This window comes from Ochotona princeps, chromosome 13 (genome assembly GCF_030435755.1).
Source record: "Ochotona princeps isolate mOchPri1 chromosome 13, mOchPri1.hap1, whole genome shotgun sequence".
Classification (NCBI taxonomy): Eukaryota; Metazoa; Chordata; class Mammalia; order Lagomorpha; family Ochotonidae; genus Ochotona; species Ochotona princeps.
Window position 1 is genome coordinate 30,463,073 of NC_080844.1, and position 26,669 is coordinate 30,489,741.

Below are 26,669 nucleotides of genomic sequence, written 5' to 3' on the forward strand. Positions count from 1 at the left end.
GCTGTTTCCTTCCATGCTTTCTGTGCTTACCTGCAGGGTCTGTGTCCTGCCAGAGGAGTTGCCCAGGCTGCTCCATCAGAACCTCTCCCAATGCCAGATTTTGCGCATCCCAGGGGGTCCATGAGCTAGCACTACTCAGTTCACCTCCTGTCCTAGCAGAAACAGTGGCTTTTCTGACTGGCCTTCAACCCAAACTGGTCCTTGCAGTTGGATGTTTCAGCCCAGTCATGGTTCGTCCATACCCACCTATAGCTCATACATGGTCAGTGGGGGTTGAGACCTAGCCTAGTCTGTCCCACATCTACCCTGGTATTCCAGAACACCAGACGTTGTTGGAGTCTGGCCCAGCTTGGTGCGTCCAGTCCCAGTCCGCACGTGTGCCATAGGAGACTACAACTGTATCCTTATCAGAACACAGCCTCATCCCATCTCGTGTGCCCCTCAGTGGGAACCTCAACCCGGTTAGGGTATCCCCTTAGCTCCCCAACTGGGCCTGTTCCCAGCCAGTGTTCAGCATGCCAGTGGTTGCTCTGACTCAGCTTGGCACAGCCGGTCACCTGTCCTGGCCTCTGACTTAGACACTGTGGCTTAGTGTCCCTGTCTCACGCAGACCAGTTGGTGCAAGAGCCTAGCTTGGCATAACCTGTGCTCCATCCTGGTTTCTATTTTCGGTTGTGGGCTAAGGTTTGCTCAGTCCTGCCCGGTACACCCCGTACCATTACCAATTCACACATTAGCCAGCCATTGGAGCTACTTTGCCCAGCTTGTCCGGCCCCTAGGTCTGAACCACCTGTTCACCAGCTGGAGCTATGACTCACCAGGGTAGTTTCCCCAGTTCCTCCCGTTGATCCCCTCCCAGACCTAGTTCTCATACATGCCATTGGGTTTTAGGCCAGTGCCTGGCGAAGTCTGGCCTTCCATTTGGAGTTGTATGAGCTGGTGAACGTTGCAGCCCGGCCCACCCCACACCGTATTCAGTATGCATATTCGGGTGCTGCTGCCTTGACCAGTCCAGACTGTTGTGGGTTCCTTTACCTGTGATTGATGGCAGGCTCCTTGTTCACACCTAGCTTAGTCCATCACCCCTCCATCTCTTGAAGTAATCTGTGGGGCTAGAATTTCCATAGGGTTTTGCCCAAACATCCCCCACAGAATCTTCGCCTGGATATGGTTTTTTTAGCGTGTTTGTTAATGTCATGGCTCTGCCTAATGTGACTGGTCTCCGCTGGGTCTTTTCTGTTTCCAGCCCTGTCATCCACTTGGACTAATGGGTATTGAGGTCTAGCTCGATCCTACCCATTTCATACTCAGTTCTCCCACAAACCATTGGGAGCTGCAGCCTTGTTGGGGCGACTCCCCATAACCCCACCAGGCCTGTTCCCTTCCCTAGTTTCCATGCATGCGAGTATATACCACAGGCTTGTTCAGTCTGTCCCACCTCCCATTAAGCTCTGGTACTTGTCAGTGGGTATTGAAGCCTAGTTCGACCTAACCAGCCTACTATCCAGCCCACACACATACTGGCAGGTTGCTTTCTGTTTAGTAACCCCTGCCCCTGTCCTGGTTTTCATGCTCTCCAGTGGGAGTGGTTACCCACAAGGGAGGTGCCCATTATTTCCCTACTAGGCCACTCCAACTTCTGGATTGCACACTCTCCAGGTGGTTCTGGCACCTAAGAATTAGTGAAATGAGTTTTAGTTTTTTTTTTTTTTTTTTTTTTTTTTAGTGCTGTTTGAGACTTAGAGTCAAGAATGTCCATCCATTGTACATTCTCCAAATACAACGATTAGAGCCAGGAGCTAGGACCAGGATCCAGCTTTCTACGTGGGTGACAGGAACCAGATCACCTTGAGCCGCCACTGCGGACTGCTAGTGTCTGCATTAGCAGGAAGCTGAAGTTAGGAGCTGGAGCTCTCTGTTGGACCTAGATAAATGAATATGGGACATAGGCATTTTACACTACTAAGTTAAATGCCTATTTCTATTAGCTCAGTTTTAATTAGAGAGTGAATTCATGTACTTTCAAATCATGTGATACATTTACAGGAATAGATCTTTAAAAATTTAATTTTATTGAGAAGGTCGATTTTTCAGAGAGGAGAGGCAGAGAAAGCACTGGTTCACTCCACATCTGAGTGGATTTGAAGCCAAGAGCGAGGAGCTTTTTCCTGGTCTTTCACATGGATGCAGGGTCCCAAGGCTTTGGACTATCCTGTGTTGCTTTCCCAGGCTACAAGCAGGAAGCTGGGTGGGATCCTGGTGCTTGAAGGGAGAGGATTAGTTAACTGAGCCATTGCATTGTGCCCAAGATTTATGTTTTTTAGTTTCCTAGTGCTACTGATACCATGTGGTGGTTTTGAAGAATAAAGAAGCACTGTGTAGTTCAGGCTTCTTAAATTGGATCTAGGACATTGACATTGTAATAGGGTCTAAGTAGCAAACATTGACTAATTTAGAAGGTCAGCAGATAACTAGATTTGTGTCTGGGTATAAAAACTTGGTTCGTTAGTGATATTCATAGGGTTTTTACCAATAAATGGCATGATTTGAGAAGATAGGTTTGAGAAGGTTTTCATTTTCATCAGCTTTTTTCATTGTTTAAGTAGATGAACTTAAATTGCTTAGTAAAGTTACATTTAAAATTGAGAGTTTTAGTAGCAATTTTTATATGTGTAGAAGCAGACACATACAACACACATAGTTCTTGATAATAGAAATATCAAAGTGAGAAGGATTTTAAACATAGCTGACTGACCAGGTGTTCTTGTTAGCTGAAACTGACTAATCTGTAGAAGGAATTCATAAATACTTTGATAGAGAAAGGTCCTGAGAATTCTGTAAAAGCAGTTAGTGAAACTCTGGATGGTGCTTATGAGGAAATAATCAGATTACAGTAGGAGGCACACTGTTAACATGTTTATAGTGACTCCTCTCCACATTTAAAGGGTTTTCCTCCCTGGGAGGAGAAAAGGTTGCAGGCAGTGGCTTTTTTAAAATTTTACCTGTTTGTAAATTGTAAATAAGAATATGATACAGTATCTTTTAATTTTATATATATAGATTTAGTTTTGTTTTGAGTTTCAATTGACAGTAAGCTATAAACTAATCTTTATAATTATTACTTATAATTCTCAATACTTTATTATTAGAAACTGAGCAAAAGAAAGCTTCTAACTAGATGACTTAAAATAATAATAGTAAGTAGGAGAGACAGTATGAGTTAATTTGAGTCTCAAAATTAATAACAAAGGATGGGGAGAATTAAATAGCATAAAACAGGATAATACCCAAAAATTCAGAAAGGGGTGTATGTATATAAATATATGTAAATGTTGTCATGCTTTACTAAGTACTTTATTTCCAAGTGTTCCCAGAATAAAGTACTCAGAATAATCAATTTTTCAACTGAAGATTGTACAAAACTGGAAAATTTGTTATAAGTATTTATGATTTTGCTAGTTGGAAGGGAAATAAATTTAATATGAAACTATAAGTGCCAGTGAAATATTGGAGGGAAAAAGGCTTTCTATACCGTAAATCAGGCCATTGATTCTATATAATTCTTAAGAAAATACTAGGATTTCGTGCCCGGCAAGGTAGCCTAATGGCTGGGATCCTTGCCATGTGTGCACCGGCATCCCATGTGGGCGCCATTTTGTGTCCCGGCGGCCCTGCTTCCCATCCAGCTCCCTGCTTGTGGCCTGGGAAAGAAGTCGAGGATGGCCTAAAGCTTTGGGACCCTGCACCCGTGTGACAGACCAGAAGGAGGCTCCCGGCTTCAGATCAGCTTGACTGCTGCCATTGTGGTCACTTGGGGAATAGGTCAGTGGACTGAGGATCTTTTTCTGTGTCCCACCTGACTTTCCAATGAAAATAAATAAATTTTGGGAAAAAAAAAAAACAAAACAATGAAAAAAACCCCAAGATTTCATTCAGGCTTAGGAGTGTCTTGGGCCGTGTGTGAAAGCTTACTGGTTCATCAGAACAGAGGCATCTTTCTTAAGGTGGGCTTTCTTGCTTGCTGTATGCCTCTAGTCCTGACAGCCAAATGTCCCCTGAAGAATGTTTGTACATGTTTGTATACCAGTGTATTCCAGTGTTCCACGCTGTGGTATCACATTGCATGCTCTTCTGTTAGAACAGTGAAGTCCAGGTTGATGGCTGTAGGGTCATGGTCTTACCCTTCTGCCTCATAAGGACCCAAACTGGTAATGAGTTGTCTTGGTTCCAGGGATCCTGAAATAATTTACTGATGTGATTAAAAAGTCAATGAAGGTGAAATTAAGTCAAGATGTATTTAATACCCTATTATTTTGTTTTTAAAAAAAGAAAGGAGTATCATTGATATCCTATGTTGAATTCTGTGAAATGTTTAAAATCCAGGGCCCGGCGGTGTGGCCTAGCGGCTAAAGTCCTCGCCTTGAAAGCCCCGGGATCCCATATGGGCGCCGGTTCTAATCCCGGCAGCTCCACTTCCCATCCAGCTCCCTGCTTGTGGCCTGGGAAAGCAGTCGAGGACGGCCCAATGTGTTGGGACCCTGCACCCGCGTGGGAGACCCGGAGGAGGTTCCAGGTTCCCAGATTCGGATCGGCGCACACCGGTCTGTTGTGGCTCACTTGGGGAGTGAAACATCGAATGGAAGATCTTCCTCTCTGTCTCTCCTCCTCTGTGTATATATGACTGTAATAAAATGAATAAATCTTAAAAAAAAAAAAAAGGAAATGTTTAAAATCCAGAAGTGGTTAAGATCCACGAAAAGGTTAAGGGATAAATATGACATTTTTATTAATTCCAAAAATGAATCTTTACCTTTAATACTTTATAGGGTGTGAACATAATTATAAATACACTTGGCTTTTAACGAATTTACTAACTTATTTGAAAGAGTTAGAGGGAGACACAGCAGGAGTTGGGGAAGTGAGATCCTTGGCTGAGCCAAAGCGAGGCATCCAAAAATTGCACCTGGGTCTCTCGTATGGGTAGGAGGGGTCTAGGTATTTGGACCATCTTCTGCTACTTTCCGAGGTACATTAGCAGAGCTGGATTGTAGAGCGTCTGGGGTATGAACCAGTGGTCATCTGGGGTGCAATCAGTGGCTTACTGAGCTGTGCCACATGTTTTTTTCATGTAGTGAGTATATTTTAAAAATAAATGCAAGTGAAAGGCAGTAGCTACATACAGTATGCCTATATTTATGTGTACATATATTATATAAAAATACAAGTGTATAGTATTATGAAGCTTGATTTTTTTACCATAAAACTCAGATAACTTGCTTTAAATCAGTATTGTTTTCTATTTAGTAGTAAATATTTTTATGTCAGATAAATGCTATTTAATGTTCACAATTATCAAATATGTAATGTAAGTTTTGCACGTGTACATTTTAGTGGTTGTGTGTGTGTGTGTGTGTATATATATATATATATATATATATATAGTTGCAAGTTGTCCTTTTTGGTGTATCTCTAATACCGTTGGGATAAATTCCTGAAAGTGAAATTTCTAGTTCACTCTTGAGGCTCCTCATACTCTTTGCTTTATTGCTACCTGGAAAGAAGAAAATAAGCTCCCATCAGAAACTTGTGAGAGGCTGAGTTAACATGCATGCCTTTCACCCTGAAAATCTCAATGACTTTGTGTGTTACCAATGTGAAAAAAAATTTTTAACAGCCATTTATTAATGTCTGTTTCATTTCAAAGAAAGTCAAGCAGTATGATCTGATAGTCCCTGTCCTTCAGTCTTCCCTATCAAATATCTCATCAGAACATTACCATGGTAACACTGTTGGCTTGAGTATCCTTCCAGAAATAATAATAATTGGAAAAAAAAACTTACTGTGGGGGTAAGGAGGTTATTGTGCTTTGTAGAATCAAACACCCTAGTCTCACCTTATTACCCTACTTTAATATTCTTAGAGAAATAGTTTCATGGAGCCAGCACAGTGGTGCAGCAGGCTAATGCTTCACCCTGTGGTACCAGCATCTTGTGGGGATTGGTTTGTATCTCAGATGCTCCACTTCTGATCCAGCTCCCTGCTTATGGACAAACTAGCCTTTCATATCAAAACTGGGTTTGGGTGATAGCTTTGCTGTTTATTGATTCTTGTTACCAACACGACCCGTTATTCTTGTGGGAGGGGAGTGTGTGCCTGTAGTGGGGTACAAGCCTTCCACAGAGGCAGTAGGAAACATGTATTCTGCTTTGTACATCACATAGGGCCTTGTTAGGTTCTTGGTGTTTCCTTTATGAACTTAAAAATGCAAAAGCACAGCCCTGAGCTTTGTCTCCAGCGTTCTAATGAAGATGAAGTAAAAAGTAGTTGTGTTATACCTGATACATACTCATAAGTAATAGAATGTGAACGATTGGATTTTTTGTTAGATTAGTAGAGACTGGTATTACTCTGTTTTCAGCCCAGTTGTGACAACCTGGCTACATTTGTCCAGCCCAGGAGGTAACAGTTATTTAAATAAATAAAATTGTACTTAGAATACACAGAATGGTCTGCCACATCTCTACATTGTACGTGACTTTGTCCAGGTAATTAACAGATATTAGTCTTCATCCTCAAAATAGCAGTATTCAAGTATACAGTGCAGTAATAAGTACACTGACTTGTATTATGGATCTTATAAATTTTATTCTTCCTTTGACTAATATCTCCCAAATCTCCCATCACCCACTGTGGATTAAGTTTTAAATGGGGGAAAAAAATCAGCATTTCACAGTATATGGAAATTTTTTGAGACTCCTATGTCACTACCCATAAATTTTATTGGTGCATAATTATGCTTATTCATTTATAGTCTGGCTGCTCTTGCACTACTGTAGCAGAGTTGCCGCAGGCACCATATGGATAGAGAATATGTGGCCTTCCAAGCCTAACATATTTACTGTCAGCATTATATGGAAGAGGTGTGCCTGTTTATATGTTCCCAAGGGGGTCAGACATTTTTCAAAAATGCAGTTGAATTTTTTGTTAGCTAGCTATACCTCATAGTAAATAATGGTTAATCAAGGTTTTGAGTAATTGACACACCAGTGTAGTGTTATGGAATGAATGAAACAAGAGCTTATGAGGAATCTTACCACGGTTGCATTCACTTCTCTTTTTGACAACAGAGAATTTATGAAGTCCTACTTCCTTGCCAGTTTTACTTACTGGCCCTGTTTGCTCTCTGGGAGGATGTGGCTATTAGTAAATACCAACCTATTGAACATTTTGGGTCCCTGTTAGATTTGAGGGGCTACAGTTAAAATTCATGGCTCTAGGGGGTTCTAGGGTTCTAGTCAGTACTGTTAGAAATTTGGTAACAAAATTTGGTGACGAAATTTTTGATGGCAACTCTGGAGGAAAAAAAATTTTTTTAAGTTATTTTGCATTAAGAGCTGGACCAACAGATTTCTATCTGCAGGCTCCCTTCTTGGAGGACCAAAGCTGGCAGGACTAGGCCTACCCAGAGCCACGAGCTTCACCTGCCTTTGCTGTATGTGTGGAAAGGGCCCACGGTTGGGCCATCTTCCACAGCTTTTCCCAGGCTATTAATGGGGAGCTGAATCAGAAGGAAGCAGCTGGAACTGGCGTCCTTATGCGCAGTCAGCGTTAACAGGCAGAGGCTTTACCTGCCTTGCCACAATGCTGACCCTAAAAGTCATTCTTTTCTTTCAGATATATTTATTTTACTTGGAAGAGTTAAAGAGAGGGAGAGACAGAGATCTTGCATCTGCTGATTGAGTCCTCAAATGGCCAGGACAGTCAGTGCTGGGCTAATCTGAAGCCAGGAGCCTGGAGTTTATTTGGGTCTCTCAAGGGACCCAAGGCTTTGGGTCATCCTCCACTTCCTAACCAAGACGGTAACAGGGAGCTGGATTGGAAGTGGAGTAGCTGGGACTAGAACTGGAGCTCACATGGGATACTGGTGCTACAGGCAGGATTAGCCTGCTAGGTCACTGTTGGCTTCCAAAAAGCATTTCTATAAGAGGACTGTGGCAGATAATGAGGTTTAGTTTTGGCTGCATCAGTTGCCTGTGGCAAATTCCTGGATTATTTGCAGCTCCACAGATAGCTGTATAGAAGCAGGCTTTGTAAATTTTGAGCTTCGCACCCTAGCTGTGCTTTCACTTTATTAATCTGTAAGGATTCTTACTAACAGAATGGCCTAGTTCTCATGGTTAAGATGTTCAGATCTGAGATAACTTGTTTTTTTTTTTTTCTTTTTTTTTTATTACATTTCATTTGATGACATTGTTTCATAGGCTCTGAGGTTCTGACATGACTTGTCTTGCTGAGAGTTGGGCTAACATGTCACACTTGCAATGTGAAAGTTAGTTCATATTGTAGCTACGGGTTGTTATCTCCAGACTTCTTCAAAATAATTTCTGGGCCCAGCACTGTAGCCTAGTGGCTAAAATCCTTGCCTTACATGTGTTGGGATCCCATATAGGCGCCTGTTTGTGTTCCGTTTCTCATCCAGTTCCCTGTTTGTGGCTTGGGAAAGCAGTAGAGGATGGCCTTGGGGCCCTGTACTTACATGGGAGATCCAGAAGCAGCTCCTGGTTCTTGGCTTCAGATTGGCTCAGCTCTGGCTGTTGTGGCTACTTGTGGAGTGAACCAGCAGACAGAAGATGTTTCTGTCCATATCTCCTCTCTGTAGATCTGCCTTTCCAATAAAATAAATCTCTAAAAATAATGATTTTCATTTGTTTAGTGGAGTGGCAAAGTGAGTGAGCATGTGTGGGAGGTGGTTTTGCTCCCAAATGTCTGCTGGCTGAGGTTGTGCCACACTAAAACTGGAGTCAGCAACTCAGCCCAGGTCTCTGGTTGATGGGGACTCAGCTGATCAAGTGAGCTGCCTTTTTGGGTGCAGATTAGCAGGAAGCTGAAATTGAGAGTGGGGCCAGGACTTGGATTCAGGTACTCCTCTGTGGGATTGACACCATCTTAATCATTATGCCAAATACCTGCCTGAAATTAACTTTTTAAACTGTTTCTGAGTATCTCTAGCATACTAGTTTAATAATGAAATATAATTAAATAGTTTAATAATTAAGATATGGTTCACTTGGTGTTTGAAAAAAACAACTAATGTAGGTTCTCACACATGAATAGACTTTATAAGAAAGACTTAACAAAGTCCTTTATAAGTTATCCTCAGGTACAGGAACTGATTTGAAACACTAAGTGCTAAGCTACCTTGAACTGTTACAGGCTGGACAGAGGGGAACTGGAATATAGAGGTGAATTTAATTTCCCATATGTTGTGTGTTTCATAATGTCCCACTTAAACAATGGAGATGGAAAAAAATGGAGATGGATAAAGCACACAAAATTCAAGGAGGTGGACTTTTAAAAAGGGACTTACTTGAAAGCAACAGAAAGTCAAGTGAGAAAGTGACCTTCCATAGCTCCCAGCAGTCAGGGCTGGGTCAGATTGAAGCCAGGAGCCAAACTCTGGGTTTCGTTACTCTTGTTCTCAGAACATCTGCTAGAGTCCGTTACTCTTCCTTGTTCTGTGTTTGGCATGCTCTTACCACTTTCCCTACTGCTTGATACCCAAGGGTATATGTTGCCTCAGTCATTCTCATGTTGGCTAAAATGTTCTAGAAGTACTTTCAGAAAAGAGCTTTGTCTTTATTTTATTCTTATTTTCATTAGATCTACATAGGAGGAAAGACAGGTGTTTTATCTGCTGGTTCATTCCCCAAATGGCTGTAATAGCCAGAGCTGGACCAGTCGGGAGCCAGGAACTTTTTCCAGGTCTGATGTGGGCGCAGGATCCTAAGAACCTGGGCCCATCCTCTGCTGCTTTCTCAGCCACAAGCCGGGAGCTGGATGGGATATGGAGAATGGGGACATGACCCTGCACCCGTAAGGATTGCTGGCGCCTGTAGGGGGAGGAACAGCCGTTTGAGCCACAACATTGTGCACGTACATCCATCCTGCATCCCCGACTACCAAGGAGCTTTACTAAGATACTGTGATGCTCGATCTCCTGAATGTAAATGTACTAGAGGAGAAAACTACCTCATACAGCACATTCCATTAGTATTAGAAAACAAAGGCATTGACTTCACAACACCCTGGACCTACTGCTTCCATGTATACATTATGATTTTCATAGTTATCCATCCTTTAGGCAGATCTTTTTTGGGGGGTATGATTTCTAGTATATGGACATGATAGTTAACATTGTATTATTTTTTAAAGATTTATTTATTTTATCACAAAGTCAGATATACAGAGAGGAGGAGAGACAGAGAGGAAGATCTTCCGTCCGATGATTCACTCCCCAAGTGAGCCGCAACAGCTGGTTCTGTGCCGATCCGAAGCCAGAAACCTGGAGCCTCTTTCGGGTCTCCCACGCGGGTGCAGTGTCCCAATGCATTGGGCCGTCCTCGACTGCTTTCCCAGGCCACAAGCAGGGAGCTGGATGGGAAGCGGAGCCACCGGGATTAGAACCATATGGGATCCCAGCGCGTTAAAGGCGAGGACTTTAGCCACCAGGCCATGCCGCCGGGCCCTAACATTGTATTATTAAAACTATCATTAATTTCATCTCAAAGGTATTCTTCTGTTTGGATTGTAATTTTTTTTTGTGTGTGTGTGTTGTTGTATCCAGTTCTTTCTCCTAGCCCTTTTCAGTGTCCCAAAATTTACTTTACAAAACAGCAAACTTACACTGAACTGAAGTTGACACTTTGGAGTTTTTTGAGGTATTAAATAGATACATAGTCATCTCTAGTCTCATCAGACTTGGCAGTTGACCAGCTTTCCCATTGCATTTTTGCTCACCCAAGATACTAAGCTTTTTGCTTTTCTGGTTTGGAGTCCTGTACCTACTCCAGTACTTCGTCCTCTTGTCTTTTGCCTGCTGTTCCTGTGTGTGTGTGTGTGTGTGTGTGTGTGGTGTGTGTGTGTGTGTGTGGTGTGTGTGTGCGTGTGTGTGTGTGGTGTGTGTGTGTGTGTGTGGTGTGTGTGTGTGGTGTGTGCGTGTGTGTGTGTGGTGTGTGTGTGTGGTGTGTGTGGTGTGTGTGTGGTGTGTGTGTGCGTGTGTGTGGTGTGTGTGTGTGTGGTGTGTGTGGTGTGTGTGTGTGTGGTGTGTGCGTGTGTGTGTGTGGTGTGTGTGTGGTGTGTGTGGTGTGTGTGTGTGTGTGGTGTGTGTGTGTGGTGTGTGTGTGTGTGTGTGTGTGTGGTGTGTGTGTGTGTGGTGTGTGTGTGTGTGTGTGTGTGGTGTGTGTGGTGTGTGTGTGGTGTGTGTGTGTGTGTGGTGTGTGTGTGTGGTGTGTGTGTGTGTGTGTGGTGTGTGTGTGGTGTGTGTGGTGTGTGTGTGTGTGGTGTGTGTGTGTGGGGGGGGGGGGGTGTATTGTTAGATGCTTCCATTCTCCTTCACAGCTCGTTTATATCCCTCCTGAATTGTTCATATGGACATACCTGTCTATATAACATGCACATACAAGTTTCCATTTTTGCTTAGTAGCAAAAGCAAAATACACACACTAACTTGGTTTTTTCATGTGTGTCATGGACCATTTTCCAGGTCAGTGCAATGGGACTTCCCTCAGTCTTTTGAATGGCTGCATATTCCACTATTACGGATGTGTACCACCTTTATGCAACCGTTTCCTATTGCTTACGGTTGTGTCTAGTTTTGGCTAGCATTATGTTGATTCGGACTGTAGTGAATGGTAAGGAAGGAAGTAGGTGACATCACTACTGCTTTAAAGAAAAAGAAGAAACTTCCTTTGCCATTACTCACTTTCTAAATGAGATTTGATAAAGACACTGTTAAAAGTTGGGAGGACCAAAATTGATACTTTCTCTCTGATCTTTTTGCCATGTGTATATCTGAACTCTTTGTTTTTAAAGAAGAAACAGCATTGAAGCATTATTTGGGGGGAAAAACACACACACAAAATCCAGCAACTCAGCATTCATGAGCAACTCTATACTATACCAGTATGTGCCTGTGCAGTGGAAGGAAAACAATTTTGGTAAGGAATTAAAACTTTAGCTTTAAACTTCCAACAGGATGATATTTATAATGAATGATTAATCAACAAGATTTTAATATTGTGTTGACAGAGCCTTTGTAGTTTAAAAAGTCACAGTGCCTTTGATATGTGTAATTTTAGCTTAAACTTCTCCCCGATTTCCTTAAAATTTGCAGCCAACAAAACTTAGATAACCTAAGGTATATTTTGACTTAAAGTATCTATTAGAGATGTTATGTGTTGACTTTGCAAGGGGCAAACTCCACTAGTTGCTGAGTTTTACACACATTAGAGCAGCAATCCATTTCTGGGTGTGTGTGTGTGTTTGCATTTAGCTGCCTTAAAATGCTCATTTGTTTTTTAGAAATTTAAGCATGAGTGATTAACATTGGTAGTTTTGTTGTTAAACATGTTGTGACTTCATTAATGTAAACTAATTTCTACCTTTGCATTATATAGGAAATATATCCTGGACAGTTCCAGCCATCTCTCTGTCACAAATTCATTGCCTTGTCAGATAAGGAAGGAAAACTTCTTCGGAACTATACCCAGAATATAGACACTCTGGAACAGGTTGCAGGAATCCAAAGGATAATTCAGTGTCATGGTTAGTAAACTTCAAATGGCCTTTTGTAATTTATTTTGTTTTCTATGAAAAAAAGTTTTAAAGACTGCCAATCGGTACTACCTAAAATTATGAATGTTATGTAACATTACCTGATTAATTATAATCTAAGAAATGTAAAATGAAAGTATAATGAAACGAAATATTGGTCTTGACTGCTAATTTAAAGAAGGTAGAGTTGCTTACCATTTTTACATAATCCGTGTGATCAAAAAACTAATATTGGGAATATATGAAGAAATGTAATGATAGCATTTGAAACCAAATGGAGATAACAGTTCAGATGTACAAAATTCAGAAAGTATAAACAGGCCATTTTTCATTTACCTGAAGTGTTTCTAAAACACAGCTTTTTGGAACTCATACTACTGCAATGTTCTCACTGCCCTTGAGGAATTGTTTTATTGAAGAGTGAGCAGTTGAGGATTGTATTCTGTCTTTATATGTGTATCTTAGGGATACACACATACCTGTTTGTATAAATAACAAACATGTAAACACAGGGTACTAGAAAAAGTTAATGGAAAATGGCATTAAAAGTTTCTAGTGAAATTCTTTGGAGGATTTTCATGCATGGTTTAATTCATCCCTTATTTTCATGTGAAGTCCCCTAAAGCTTTTAACTCTTTGTTTCTGAACTCTGCAACCTGTTAGGTTTGAGAAGCAGATGGACTCCCTAAAATGAAGTTTATTGTGTTGATTGTAGGTTCCTTTGCAACAGCATCTTGCCTGATTTGTAAATATAAAGTTGACTGTGAAGCTGTACGAGGAGATATTTTTAATCAGGTAATTTACTATCCATGTTTTAGGAACTGTGAACATCTCAGCCCTGCTGCTGCTTTTGCTGCCAAACCTATTTTTACCTAAAGTATGTGGTATAGGAAAATGTTAGAAGATAATTAACATTGGGAATTTTAATACTTACATATTTAAAAGGCAGAATTAAGAGATCTCTTATTGGCTGGTTCACTCTCTAAAAGGCCACAATGGCTGGGGCTGGACCAGGCCAAGCCAGGAACTTGGAACTCATTTCAGGACCCTCTCTTGGGTGGCAGGGCTACCACAAGAACTCAGGGTGATGCCCATGTTGTTGGTTGCGGCTTGACTTGAGCTATCACGACACCATCCCCCCATAATGTGTTTTTATAATGATAAAGTTTCGGGCCCAGTGTGGTGGCCTAACGGCTAAAGTCCTCGCCTTTTTTTTTTTTAAAGACTTATTCATTTTATTACAGCCAGATATACAGAGAGGAGGAGAGACAGAGAGGAAGATCTTCCATCCGATGATTCACTCCCCAAGTGAAGTCCTCACCTTTAAAAATGCACCGAGATCCCATATGGGTGCTGGCTATAATCCCAGCTGCTCCACTTCCCATCCAGCTCCCTGCTTATGGCCTGGGAAAGCAGTAGAGGACGGCCCAAAGCCTTGGGACCTTGCAGCCGCATGGGAGACCCAGAGGAACTCCTGGCTCTTGGCTTCAGATTGTCGCAGCACCAGTTGTTGAGGTCACTTGGGGAGTGAATTATTAGATGGAAGGTCCTTCTGTTTATCTGACTTTGCAATAAAAATAAATCAGTCTTTAAAAAGAATAATAATCAAGTTTCTCCTTCGTATTCAAGCCCAGAATAAAAAAAATCTTAAGTGAGGTGTTCCTTCCTCTTTGCCACATTTGGAAATGATTGATAAAGTGTTTAATATATAATGTCAAAAACAAAACAAAAAACTAAGAAAATGTAGCAGAAAACAAGTTATCCAGAAATAAAATAGGTCCTGTATACTTAGCTGCAGAATGATGTTTATTTTTCTTACAAAGGATTCAAATCCTATTTTGTGTATATACATACCTATTTTTCTTTTCAAAGGCAGAATGACAGGAGACAGCAACTGAACTCTCCCCTCTACTGGCTTATTTCCCAGATGGCTGTGAACATCTGCATTGGGGGCCAAGTCTAAAAACTGGGTCTCTGCAAAGCAGAAACTTGTTTTTTAGATTTTCAAAATTTTTCATTGGAAAGTCAGATACATAGAGGAGGATCGACCTTCCATTGAGTCTCTCCCCAAATGGCTACATTGGCCAGACCTGTGCCAATCTGAAGCCAGGAGCCTCTTCTGGGTCTCCCACGCAGGTACAGGATCCCAAGGCTTTGGGCCGTGCTCGACTGCTTTCCCACAGGGAGCTAGATGGAAAGCGGGGCTGCCATGAACGGAACCGGTGTGCATATGGGATCCTGGCATGTGCAAGGTGAGGACTTCAGCCGCTACGCTATTGTGCCAGGCCCCAGAAACTTAGATCTTAAGCCATCATTAGATTATCACTTAGGTCTTGAACATCATTGTCTGTGTGAGACCTTCTGTCTTTGAAACTAAGTGAGTCTTGGGTCTGGTGCCGTGGCCTAGCAACTAAAGTCCTCGCCTTGAACGCACCAGAATCCCATATGGGTGCTGGTTCTAATCCCGGCAGCTCCACTTCCCATCCAGCTCCCTGCTTGTGGCCTGGAAAAGCAGTTGAGGACGGCCCAAAGTCTTGGGACCCTGCACCCATGTGGGAGACCTAGGAGAAGTTCCTGGCTCCTGGCTCCTGGCTCCGGATCGGCGCAGCACTGGCCCTTGAGGTCATTTGGGGAATCATCGGATGGAAGATCTTCCTCTGTCTCTCCTCCTCTCTGTATATCTGACTTTGTAATAAAAATAAATCTTTTTTAAAAATCTTGAATTCATGGAAAATGGATGTATAAGACACATAAATTTCAAAATTTTCTTTTGATTTCCCATGGACTTTTTGAAGGTACTTTGTACAGTGCTCATGTTTTGTGCATGTATATGAACTATTCATTGATAATTGATGTGTGTATTTTCTCATCCTGTTGTTTATCTAGAGTTTTGCCAGTTCTAAAATGCATTCTTGAGGAATGTGGATGTGTTGACTAACTTGGGCTTTCTCTTTACTTCCTTGTCTCATACAAAATTTGGATGATGTAGGTAGTTCCTCGATGTCCTAGGTGCCCCGCTGATGAACCACTTGCTATCATGAAACCAGAGATTGTCTTTTTTGGTGAAAACTTACCAGAACAATTTCATAGAGCCATGAAGTACGACAAAGATGAAGTTGATCTTCTCATTGTTATTGGGTCTTCTCTGAAAGTAAGGCCAGTAGCACTAATTCCAAGTAAGTTGATGGACTTTTCAGAATGCTTCTATATTATATAATGCCAGGGTGGGTGTGTATAGCTACATAAATTATAATTCTCTTTAATGTATGTTTTCAGTGTTTAACATGATTACATCAGTTGATCTTTCAAATTAAGTTGTTTTCAGATCCAGTAAGTCTAGTTTGATAGAACATACAATTTGAGAGCTTAAAACAATTTGGTTTTGTAGTAAAGTATTAATGCCAAGATGGGATTGACTGCATCCACAAGAGTAGCATGCATTCCTATGTAATTTAAATTCCCATTCTCAGGAAGATACTGTCTACATTTATTTTCATATTCCCCCTTTTCCTTTGGTGAGGGATATTTCAGTTGTGTCACAAGTCTTAAGGGAACAATGTCAAACTCCTGACCAGAGATTTAAACAAACCTAAATCCCTGCCTTGGCAGTCAGATAGGCAGCCAGAGTTAAAAGAAACTTCTCTCTCACACCTAGTTAGCAGTGAACTCAGTCTTACTGAAATGGTCCTAAAATTCTGTTAAAGTGTGGGCCTGTTTTTAATTTGATGAACCATGAATACTTAAAATAAGTCTCTTTACATTTATTTTTGCCTTTTTCCCTTTCAAAACTACTTCAGGTTTGTCTTGAAAGCTTTTCTCCTAAAACGAAAAACCCCCACCAGCTTTCTGTAAGGTAGTTTAAGGCTGTCAGTGATAGGCCAGGATAATTTTGAAAATGTAAAACAGACTTATATTATAGATTTGTGACTTTTCACCCTCTTTATATCAGGAGCTGCTTCAGTAGAATGATAACACTTACATGTCAAGAACTCTTCTATGCACATGACATATTATATCATTTAATCCTCACCAGAACCTTCTGGAAAAGTACTGTTATTACCCCCATTCAACAGAGATTGAGGTACACAGTGGAAAAGTCTAAGAAGATTGTTCAGAGGTAACCAGGAGACAGGAGCAGAACCTGGGATTTATAAGATGCTTACTGCTCACCTGCTTACTAGATAGTCTGATGAAATATAATGGTGGTTAAGTGAGGGGTTTTTTGGTGGAGCTCAGATCCCTGTTAGATTTTGCATGGCGCATTTGTTGTGGTTTTACTAGCTTGCTTCCCCTCCATTACTCTAACTCTGATTTTTCGCCTTGTTTTTAGGTTCTATACCCCATGAAGTGCCTCAAATATTAATTAATAGGGAACCTTTGCCTCATCTACATTTTGATGTAGAACTTCTTGGAGACTGTGACGTCATAATTAATGAACTGTGTCATAGGTTAGGTGGTGAATATGCCAAACTTTGCTGTAACCCTGTAAAGCTTTCTGAAATCACTGAAAAACCTCCAAGACCGCAAAAGGATTTGGTTAGTTTGTCAGAGTTGCCACCAACACCTCTTCATATTTCAGAAGATTCAAGTTCACCAGGAAGAACTTCACCAAATTCTTCAGTGATTGATAAACTTACAGACCAAGCAGTTAAGAGTAATGTTGGTGACTTAGATGTGACTCAGTCAAAAGTTTGTATGGAAGAAAAATTCCAGGAAGTACAAAATTCTATTAGGAACACTGAAATTTTAACTGAACAGTTGGAAAATCCAGATATGAAAAGTGTTGGTTCCAATACTGGGGAGAAAAATGAGCGAACCTCATTTACTGACACAGTGAGAAAGTGTTGGCCCAACAGACTTGCAAAGGAACAGATTAGTAAGCGGCTTGACGGTAAGAGACTGATTTTTGAAAAGATGACTGTAATAGAGAAGTTGCAAGAATTGAACAATTTCGCAGGGTAGTAATGACTAAGGGTGCTTTATGTAGATTTTTAGGGGGCGGTTTAGTAGTGTTACCTACATAAATAATAGATCCTTTGCAGTAGTGCTTTGTATGTTGTTGGGACTGCCCCAACGGTTTAAACTCAAACTGCTTTCTAATACAAGTCTCGTAGAATATGGATTCTGCTGCAGTAGGTGTATGGGCTTCAAGTCTAAATCTCTTACATATTGCTGATGTCACAGACCAAACAGAATGAATATGAAGACACTTTACAAAATATTTTTGAGTTGATCCATGAAAAAAGCTAATTAACGGTATAAAAGCATATGTATGTACTTAAGTAATGCTGGGCTGGATACCTTGTTTCAGATGTCTTTAAAAGGTCATATTTAACTTAAGTGAGGAATATTGTGGCAGATCTGTAAATATCTGTACAAATTTTCTCCACGTGGCAGAATCAAGACTCAAACCCAGGACTAAAGTCTGCAGTTTGTTTTTAACAAAATGCTAATAGTAATGATTTTTAGTAGTAACACAAAAAGGCAGAGCTGAAACCAATACTAAATTCCAAACTGTCCAATTACACTAAGGTCATCTCTGAAATTGTGTAACTAATATTCCCCTTTTCTCACTGTATTTCAGGTAATCAATATCTGTTTTTACCACCAAATCGTTACATTTTCCATGGCGCTGAGGTGTATTCAGACTCGGAAGATGATGCCCTATCATCTAGTTCCTGTGGCAGTAACAGTGAGAGTGGGACGTGCCAGAGTCCCAGTTTAGAAGAACCACTGGAGGATGAAAGTGAGATAGAAGAATTTTATAACGGCTTGGAAGATGACGCTGACGTTCCCGAGAGACCTGGAGGAACTGAATTTGGGGCTGATGGAGGTGATCAACAGGCAGTTAATGAAGTTTTACCTGCGAAACAGGAATTGACAGACATGAACTATCCATCAAACAAATCATAAAAGTTTTAACTGTCCAGGTACAAGAGTTGTTCCACCAGCATTAGGAATTTTAGCATGTCAAAATGAATGTTTACTTGTGAACTCAATAGAGCAAGGAATCCAGAAAGGTGTATTATTCATAGATTGGTAAAGTAGGTGTTTTTTTCATGGATAGTTTTCTAACTTCATTATTTCTATACTTGTACACTCAACACTAACTTTCCTTTTTCAAGAAAGGTACTAAGTATCTTTAATCAGAGTTGGTCAAGACTTCTCACTTTCTTTTAAGGATTCATTTGTATGATACGTATGTAAATATAATTTTTTGCCTAGTGTCAACATTTTAAAGTTTTCAAGAAGCCATTGGAATGTTAAATTAATATAAAGGGAACAGCTTATCTAGACCAAAGAATGGTTTTTTTTTTTTTCACACTTTTTTTGGTAGCATTGAATGATTTGAAGTTCTCAAAATCTGTTCTGCTATACTTAATTTTTTTAGGACAGTTATTTTTAAACACTGGCATTTTCCAAAACTTACGGCAGCTAACTTTTTAAAAACCTGAATGGCATGCAATGTGAGAATGAAGTTAACAGCACGGGGGAGAGCACTCAGTTTGTCTTTTTAAAGACTTGGTGCTAAGCTGAGCATTTCAGGAATAGTGTATGTGTTCAAATGAAGATGGCTTTTGTACTACGAAGAACACGTAGTCAAGTCTATATTGGTTCATAAAATTAACCTGAAAAACAGATGCTTTGGAAATGTATCAGTTGCTTTAGAAACAATAGTTTTAAAATATTTGCCATTGTTGTTTAAATACCTATCACTGTGTAAAGCTTGTATCAGTCCTCCGTAAGTATTAAACTGTCAAGATACAAATATGCAAACCTTTTCTGAATCTATAATGATGGTACTTCTAAAGGGGAGAATGTAATATTTTGGACTGATGTTTTTCCATTGAGAGCAACAGGTCTCGGATTACAGTTCCAAAGTAATAAGATTTTAATCATAAATTAGTACATAATAAACTTAACTGCTAGCTTAGTATTCTGGAAGGTAAACATTAGTATTACAAGTAATAGCAGAACAGTTACTGAATGAAACTAGTTCATGTAATATATATTTAAAAGCTTGGCCTGCCTTAAAACTTGGAGATCAATTTTCTCTGCTACAGAAGCTTCTAGCCTTTCAAAAAAGCCCATATTTTATTATAAAATTACATAGTACACACTTATTTTCCAGACTTCTTTTTAAACATTATTCCCAAACTGTAAAATATTTGTGTTGGTTTAGTATTTATTACAAGAAAAGCGATTTGAAATACAGCTGTTCTTTATTCATAAAATACCCAACAAGGACCACTATTGTCAGAGTTGTACTGGACATTGCCCTACCCCAAAATTTCTCAATTTATTTGGCTACACTAAAGAATGCAGTATATTTAGTTTTCCATTTGCATGATATGTCTGTGCTATAGATGATATTTTAAATTGAGAAATTTGTTTTAAATTATTTTTACAGTGAAGACTGTTTTCAGCTCTTTTTATATTGTACATAGTCTTTTATGTAATCTACTGGCATACGTTTTGTAGACTGTTTAATGACTGGGTATCCTCCAACTTTTGAAATATAAAACCAGTGTTTTATACTTGTACACTGTTTCAAAGTCTATTAAAATTGTCATTTGACTTTTTGTTATCTTGCACAATTCATATAGCTTTGAGGACTCTAGCATTATTAGCCTAACCATTGCCAGTACTTGTAAAAACTGGAGATGAGGACTATAGAGGTCTGTGTTTCTACCATTCTTGGTCAAGAGTCGAGGAGGACCAGGCAAAGAGATACTACAAAATGTAGAAATGTGAATTTAAGAACTTGTGCAATTAAAAAGCCCAAGTAAATGGGACATTTGCTCTTGAGTGTTGGGGCTTTCTCAAAAGTAAGACTGCAGTTTTGACATTTGTGTATTCAAGTTTTGAGGATCCCACCCAAGAAGCCATGTGCCTCTTCACATGGTGTGGTGTGGTGAGGTCTCCTGCCTCGCCTCTGCAGCAACCCCAGATGGGTTTTTGTTTTTAATGCCCTTTCAGCAGTACAGAAATTACCTGTACATTCCCATCCTCATCTGTTAAAATTACACATTTATGGAATGTTCTATATTCCTTAAATGGGGGAAAAAAAGTATTTCATACTTCATAAAGGAGGCAAGTAGCCAACAAGACCTAATTGTTGTAGCCCTGTAGTGAAGTTCACTATTCTGAACTCCTTTGGTTAGTGTGCACCTCCACTGACTGCAGTAGTGTACCCAGTGGCGCATGATTGTATGTGCACTTTAACGTACACCAAAGCCTCTCCTTTAAAAATGATCTAAGATCCAAATAAGCCACCTGGGTGATCTCTTCCTTTTAGAGCGGCTGTCAACATAATTATGTAGTACTGTAACAAGATAACTAAGAAATGACAGGAAGCAAAAGCTTATTTTGGCTCAGTTTTGCAGCTTCACAGTCCAAGAGCACAGCAAGTTCAGTGTGTGACGAGGGTGTCTTAGTGACAGAAACCAGAGGCGTGCAGGGCATCCCTCGGAAGGGTGAAGGATGCAGATGTGGAGGACTGGTCACGTGGCACTCCAGGAAGCAGAGGGGGAACGTGCTGTGAGCAGCTGCGTACTATTCTCCCTTATACAGTCAGTGTAGTCTGGCTGTCCCTCCCACCCCCATGCCAATTAATAAGACTTAATAGATGGAACTTTTAACACGTGACACTTAGGAGGAAACTATCATCCAAACCATGCATGTGCACTGTGAAACAGCTAGCCATGAATTTCAAAGGTTTTTTTTTTCTCCTTTTTTCTTGGGTCGGGGAGGAGACACAGAAATGAATTTACCTATTTGACTATGAACATTGAGTATCCACACTTTACCGGAGCACCACTTCTTGGAATGCAGATTCAACTGGCGTTAAGGCAGGGCTTGTGCACAAGTGTGGAGGTCACCCCGATGTGTCTACAGCAGGAAAGGGATGGTGGGTGCTGCCTTTGAACTCTGTTCCTGGAAAATTCAGCTTATCTCCAGAAATACTTACCATCTGGTAATTTGACCCCAAACAACTGACAAGGCTATGGAACTAAGAAAATAGGGCAAATCCATTAGCAATGAAGGACAAAGCTACCAGCAGTTTAGGTTGGCAAAACTTGGGCAGAAGACAAGCAGCCTGAGACTCTATAAACAGTTGCCCTTGGTTTCAGAGAGCTTACCATTTGGTCATCGGGAAGACTGCCCTACGCCTATTACACTTAAGTTCAGGACTTCTTGTTAAACTAAAGGCAGTAAAAATCTGTGAAGATAGGCCAAAAATTAATTAATAAAACTTTCCCTATTGAGGGAACTAACAGTGGGAAACTCGACCTACAAACAGATCTGGGGAGGCTACTTTTTTCCTTAAGTTTAGCCAAATCAATTACTCACTACACAATCAGTTCAACCCTTTGTATTAACTTCCTACCGTAATTTTCTTCCTGTTAGCGCTACTATATTACACTGTGCAGTAAATGAGGGAGGAGAAAGTGTTAGTAAGTACCCAAATTAAGCCTCTAAAATTGTGCTAAGATGCTCTGTATGCAAAAAAATTGTTTACTTACTACTTTTAAAGCAGTTGCTGCTTCCCAATTGGTTTACATACAAAGGTTATTAATGTAAAAAAGCATCTGGCACACTTTCTTCATTTGTGTATCATTTTCTCATGGAATGGAAACAGTTGTAATATCATGTGTGGAAAGAATTCTCATGAAAAATGCTCAAGGAAAAAATGCCTTAGGTCAGAGCACTGAATTTAATGCTTCTGCCATGAAAGTCATTCCCTTTGCCAAACCCTTGGCTATATCTGCACTTCATGAATTTAAAGAAGTTGTTAGTTATGCAGCACCCCATAGAGGTCTTAGTTCCATTTGTAAATACCACAAATAGCACCAACTATTCAGATCAAACCTTGCTGCAAAACGAAATAGTGGAAGTTTTTTTCTGTTGTCTTTGGAGTTTGGAATTAGACTATGGTTCACTAAAGCACACAAACTTGAATGTAAATGGGACTGAGCAATTCAAGTTTAAGACTCCCCTCTGACAAGTTTTGAATCTCACATCAGAACCACTAGAAATTTAAGTATCAGCGAAATAAGCTTTTATTAGTTTTCATGGCATTTTAAAATAAATTTTTAAAATAAATATGTGCATTATAGCAGAAAGTCACATTTTGCATCAACTTGTACAATTTAATGACATTTGATAGCTAAGCATCAGCACCATAAAACTGTTAAGATTTCTTAAAATTTGAGGAAATAGTTCTAGAGCACTGAAAATTCTGACCAAATACTAACCTGCAGCAGCAATAAGAGTTTTGGAAGTTAGGCCTTCATGTTTGGTTCTCTATATAGCCAATGGTTATTGGCAGCTGTAGAGATAAAGTTCTGCCATTGCTGGATATTGATTCCCTTTCTGATAAACAACTTCCTATTTGTCAGCATCTCAGGGTTCACAAACGAAACAACTGCAAGTTATTTCGTGTAATTCCTGATTTTTGTCCAGATTCTCACAGATTTAAATAATTATTTTTAACCCTAAAAGTTTGCTCAGTTCAATTACAACCATAGAAAACTGCACTGGTATCAGAACATACTATTTTATTACAAAACTTAACATTATTTACAAAATGAAAAAATAATCAAATGACTATTGCAGGCGGTTAAAGGTTTTACCCAGTGATTGAAGGAAAATTAAGCAACATTTCCATGCACTCACACACCAGATCATTTCTGAAATATGCAAACTCTTAAAATTCATGTTAGTAAAACTTTAATGTATTCACAATACTTGCATGTTTATTGGAAGATGGAAAAAATCCCATAGTTCTGCACAGTAAATTTAATAAGTTCATTTTCCTTTAATCTTTACTGTCACAAATATTCATAGCATTTTGCAAGTTTAAGTATTATAATAGTACCTCTGTCATCTTGCTGAATTCATCACCACAAGAAAAACACCAGTAGCTTAATGCTTTCGCACAAAAATGAATAGTTGTAGTATCCAAGTTATATTAAACTGAAGCCTTCATTATGATCAATAGCTTGGATCAGTTTAGAGCGCAGAGTTTCTTTTTCTGTATATTTTGGAAGATCCAGAAGATTGAAGCAGGTGTGAGACACTGGGAGATACTCCTCACCACCTCCTGTGGACTGGATGACCAGTTTAAGGCTCTTCATACCAAGAATAGGAATACGGTCACTACCTGTCAAAAATACTGCCAAACAAAACAGCAACAGAGTGAGACAAGTCATACTTAGCATATTCACAACACACCTTTACGGGAACATCTAATTCTAAGGTATAAACGCTTCCATCATTTGTGGTAGGAAGATTTTTGAAATACCCAATTATTTAAAAGTGTAATCTTAGTATTGTTTAAGAATGACTGCTGATACCAACACATTTTGGGGATTCCTTGGTTTGAGAAGAGCCATTAGAACTAGCCAATAACAAAATGCAGTGTTTACTATAATTTCATTTAAAATTTTTTTGATTAAAAACACTGTACTGAAAAAAGGATTGCCAAAAATATTCTTGGAAAAAGAAAGGACATGAATAATAAGAAAAATGAAACCTAAAACAAAGTGAAGTGATTTTCTATAGGATTAGTGTTCTTAAAAACTGAATACTGAAAACTTAGTCAAAGTGAACTAATTTCTGTAAAAATAAAGTTAATATATTCCAGTATTATACTTACATAGAAACTGTTTTTTCTTTTCCAGTGGTAATTCATGAAACACTTCCCAAAAAATTTTTATTGTAGGATGTTCTGCCCAATATTCCCCTTTGTATTCTGTATTCTAAAAACAACAATCTTTTATTAGTATTAGGAGGCAGTTCTGTCTTAATCTGGCAAATTAGCATCCTTATGACAAAAAACCAGTCAGTTGATCACCCATTATTTCCAGAGCATTCTGGCAATTTGAAACTCTAGGAGAAAGGGGAAACAAGTGTCTAATGTATCACCAGAAATGTCTCCCATTATCTCAAAGAATGAGAATTGTACTATCATAAATATTTAAATAAGGATAAACTAGAATTACTGAAAACAATGCTTAGGACTTAATATACTGAAGATCAATATGGCTGTCCAGCATGATGGCTCAATTGGCTAAATCTTTGCCTTGCATGCGCTGGTATCCCAAATGGGTGCTGGTTCGGGTCCCAGCCGCTCCACTTCGCTTTGCCCCCTACTTGTGGCCTGGGAAAGCTGTAGAGGACAGTCCAAAGTCTTGAGACCCTGCATCCATGTGAGAGCCATGGAACAAGCTCCTGGGATCCTGGTTTCAGATTACCTCAGCTCCAGCTGTTGGGGTCTATCTATCCTCTGTAGATCTTCCTTTGCAATAAAAGTAAATCTTTAAAAAATAGTACTCAGTATAATTTTCTGATAGTTCAAGATGGCCCTGAATTTAATGTGTCTAAGCCTTGTGCTGTCCCCTCTCCTGATGGATGGGTCTGAATCAGGACACTGTAAATAGAATGTGATTTTAATGGCTACATTGACAGACTGTGGTTCTAGCATTCTTTGGGGGGCAGTCAGTTGCTGTTTGAGGAACACACACAAACAGCCTAGGAAGAGAATTCCCCATGGTGCTCTAGAGGCCTTTTCCCAAAAGCCATGAGAGTGAGACATCCAGTAAGTGAGCATCCTTAAGCCTTTGGTTTACTGCAGCACCAAGCAATATTAGTACACCCTTTTGAGTGACCTTTCGTTCAATAAAATGGTCCCAAGTAGAGACCATTATGCTCAGTGAAATCAGCCAATCCCAACAGACAAATGCCATATTCTCTCTGATACAAGGCAACATAAATACATACAGGTAAACCTCTATATATACATTTACTCATCTGGAGGAACTATCTAATGGAGACTACCATAGCAAGAACTAAAGATACGTTGCAGTATGCACCTCTTCCCCTGAGTAAAAGATGGACTCCCAGTGAAACTGAAATAAATCTTGACTTTCTGCCATTATTCATGGCCACAATGTCTTGATACACTTAAATAGAAAGACTTTCTACTGAAGGACTATACTACTGTAATATGAAGGAAATCAATATGGTGAGGGGGGATGGGGAGAGTACAAGGGAAAATCCCTGAGCCTATGGAACTGTATCATGAAAAATAATAAAAAAAAGAGACTTCGGCCAAAGCTACCCAGCTAAGCCCCTCCTGAATTCTGGATCCCAGAAACTGACGATAAAATAAATGTACACTACGTCTAAGTCACTAAGTTTTGTAGTAATCAGCAGCTGAATATATACTCTGCTCAAATATATCAGCACCAAGAAAGGGGTGGGGCAGGATAATGGTATAGCAAGGTAACCCATATGTGGCCCTGGCACCCCGTGTGAGCACCAGATTGTGTCCTGCCTGCTCCAGCTCTGTTTCAGCTCCCTGCTAATGACTTAGGAAAGCAGCAGAGGGTAGCCCAAGTCCTTGGGATCCTGAACCCACATGGGAGACCAACCCAGAAGCGCCTGTCTGCTAGCTTCAGATTGGCTCAGCAGCCATTTGTGGAGTGGACCAGCAGATGGAAAACCTCTCTGTCACTGGGGAACATACCAGCAGATGGAAGATCTTTCTTTTTATCTCTGCAAAAATAAGCAGCTCTTTAAATAAATAAAATCCAGCTACTCTTACCCATAACTTATTGGTTCTTAGATATGAGTACTTATTTTGGGGCAACTCCCCCCAACCAGAAGTTCATGCAAAATTTTTTTCATAACTTGTATTTTTTACAAGTCTCTTAAGATTTGTGGAAAAAAATTCAGATTTTGTAAAGGCAAATAAAGTTTATAATATATCAAATTAAAAAATAAAAGCACAGAGTTTTGTGTGTGTGACTTGGTGGGAGTGAACTGTGATTTTAGATTAGTAATCCAGGGAAGAGAAGGTATGACACAAAGCAGGAACGTGTAGGATTGTTATCCAGAGGAGGGAGATTCCAGGCATTAAGGAAAAGGAAACTGGCTTGCAGGTAGGAGTGCCCCTGTCTAGGTTCAGCAAAGACACTAAGGAGGGGAGGGGAAGGCAGATCTGAGGAAGCGCTGTATCATTTTCAATACAAAGTGATTAGAGGTGGAGC

At 40.0% G+C, this 26,669-nt stretch overlaps 2 protein-coding genes and 1 pseudogene across 12 annotated transcripts in view; 1 reads left to right on the forward strand and 2 right to left on the reverse strand.

Annotated features, from left to right (window-relative positions):
- Nucleotides 1–20,406, forward strand: part of SIRT1 (sirtuin 1) — a 108,759-nt gene extending 88,353 nt beyond the window's left edge. The window contains exons 2-7 of one of the 3 annotated variants that reach the window (XM_036495735.2): nucleotides 11,872–11,996; nucleotides 12,456–12,603; nucleotides 13,328–13,407; nucleotides 15,602–15,788; nucleotides 16,943–17,503; nucleotides 18,197–20,406. In XM_036495735.2, the coding sequence (XP_036351628.2) occupies nucleotides 11,964–11,996; nucleotides 12,456–12,603; nucleotides 13,328–13,407; nucleotides 15,602–15,788; nucleotides 16,943–17,503; nucleotides 18,197–18,525 (1,338 nt within the window). In that variant the 5' untranslated portion in view covers nucleotides 11,872–11,963 and the 3' untranslated portion in view covers nucleotides 18,526–20,406. The remainder of the gene's footprint in view (nucleotides 1–11,871; nucleotides 11,997–12,455; nucleotides 12,604–13,327; nucleotides 13,408–15,601; nucleotides 15,789–16,942; nucleotides 17,504–18,196) is intronic. The other 2 variants (XM_058671694.1, XM_004583423.4) reach the window with 2 other exon arrangements.
- LOC118759490 (small nucleolar RNA SNORA36 family) lies at nucleotides 10,594–10,709 on the reverse strand (annotated as a pseudogene).
- A 2,753-nt stretch (nucleotides 20,407–23,159) lies between the features above and the next one.
- Nucleotides 23,160–26,669, reverse strand: part of HERC4 (HECT and RLD domain containing E3 ubiquitin protein ligase 4) — a 113,690-nt gene continuing 110,180 nt past the window's right edge. For all 9 annotated transcript variants that reach the window (XM_058671691.1, XM_058671689.1, XM_058671686.1 and 6 more), the window contains 2 exons: nucleotides 24,275–24,377; nucleotides 23,160–23,791 (listed from right to left, as the gene is read on the reverse strand). In XM_058671691.1, the coding sequence (XP_058527674.1) occupies nucleotides 23,583–23,791; nucleotides 24,275–24,377 (312 nt within the window). In that variant the 3' untranslated portion in view covers nucleotides 23,160–23,582. The remainder of the gene's footprint in view (nucleotides 23,792–24,274; nucleotides 24,378–26,669) is intronic.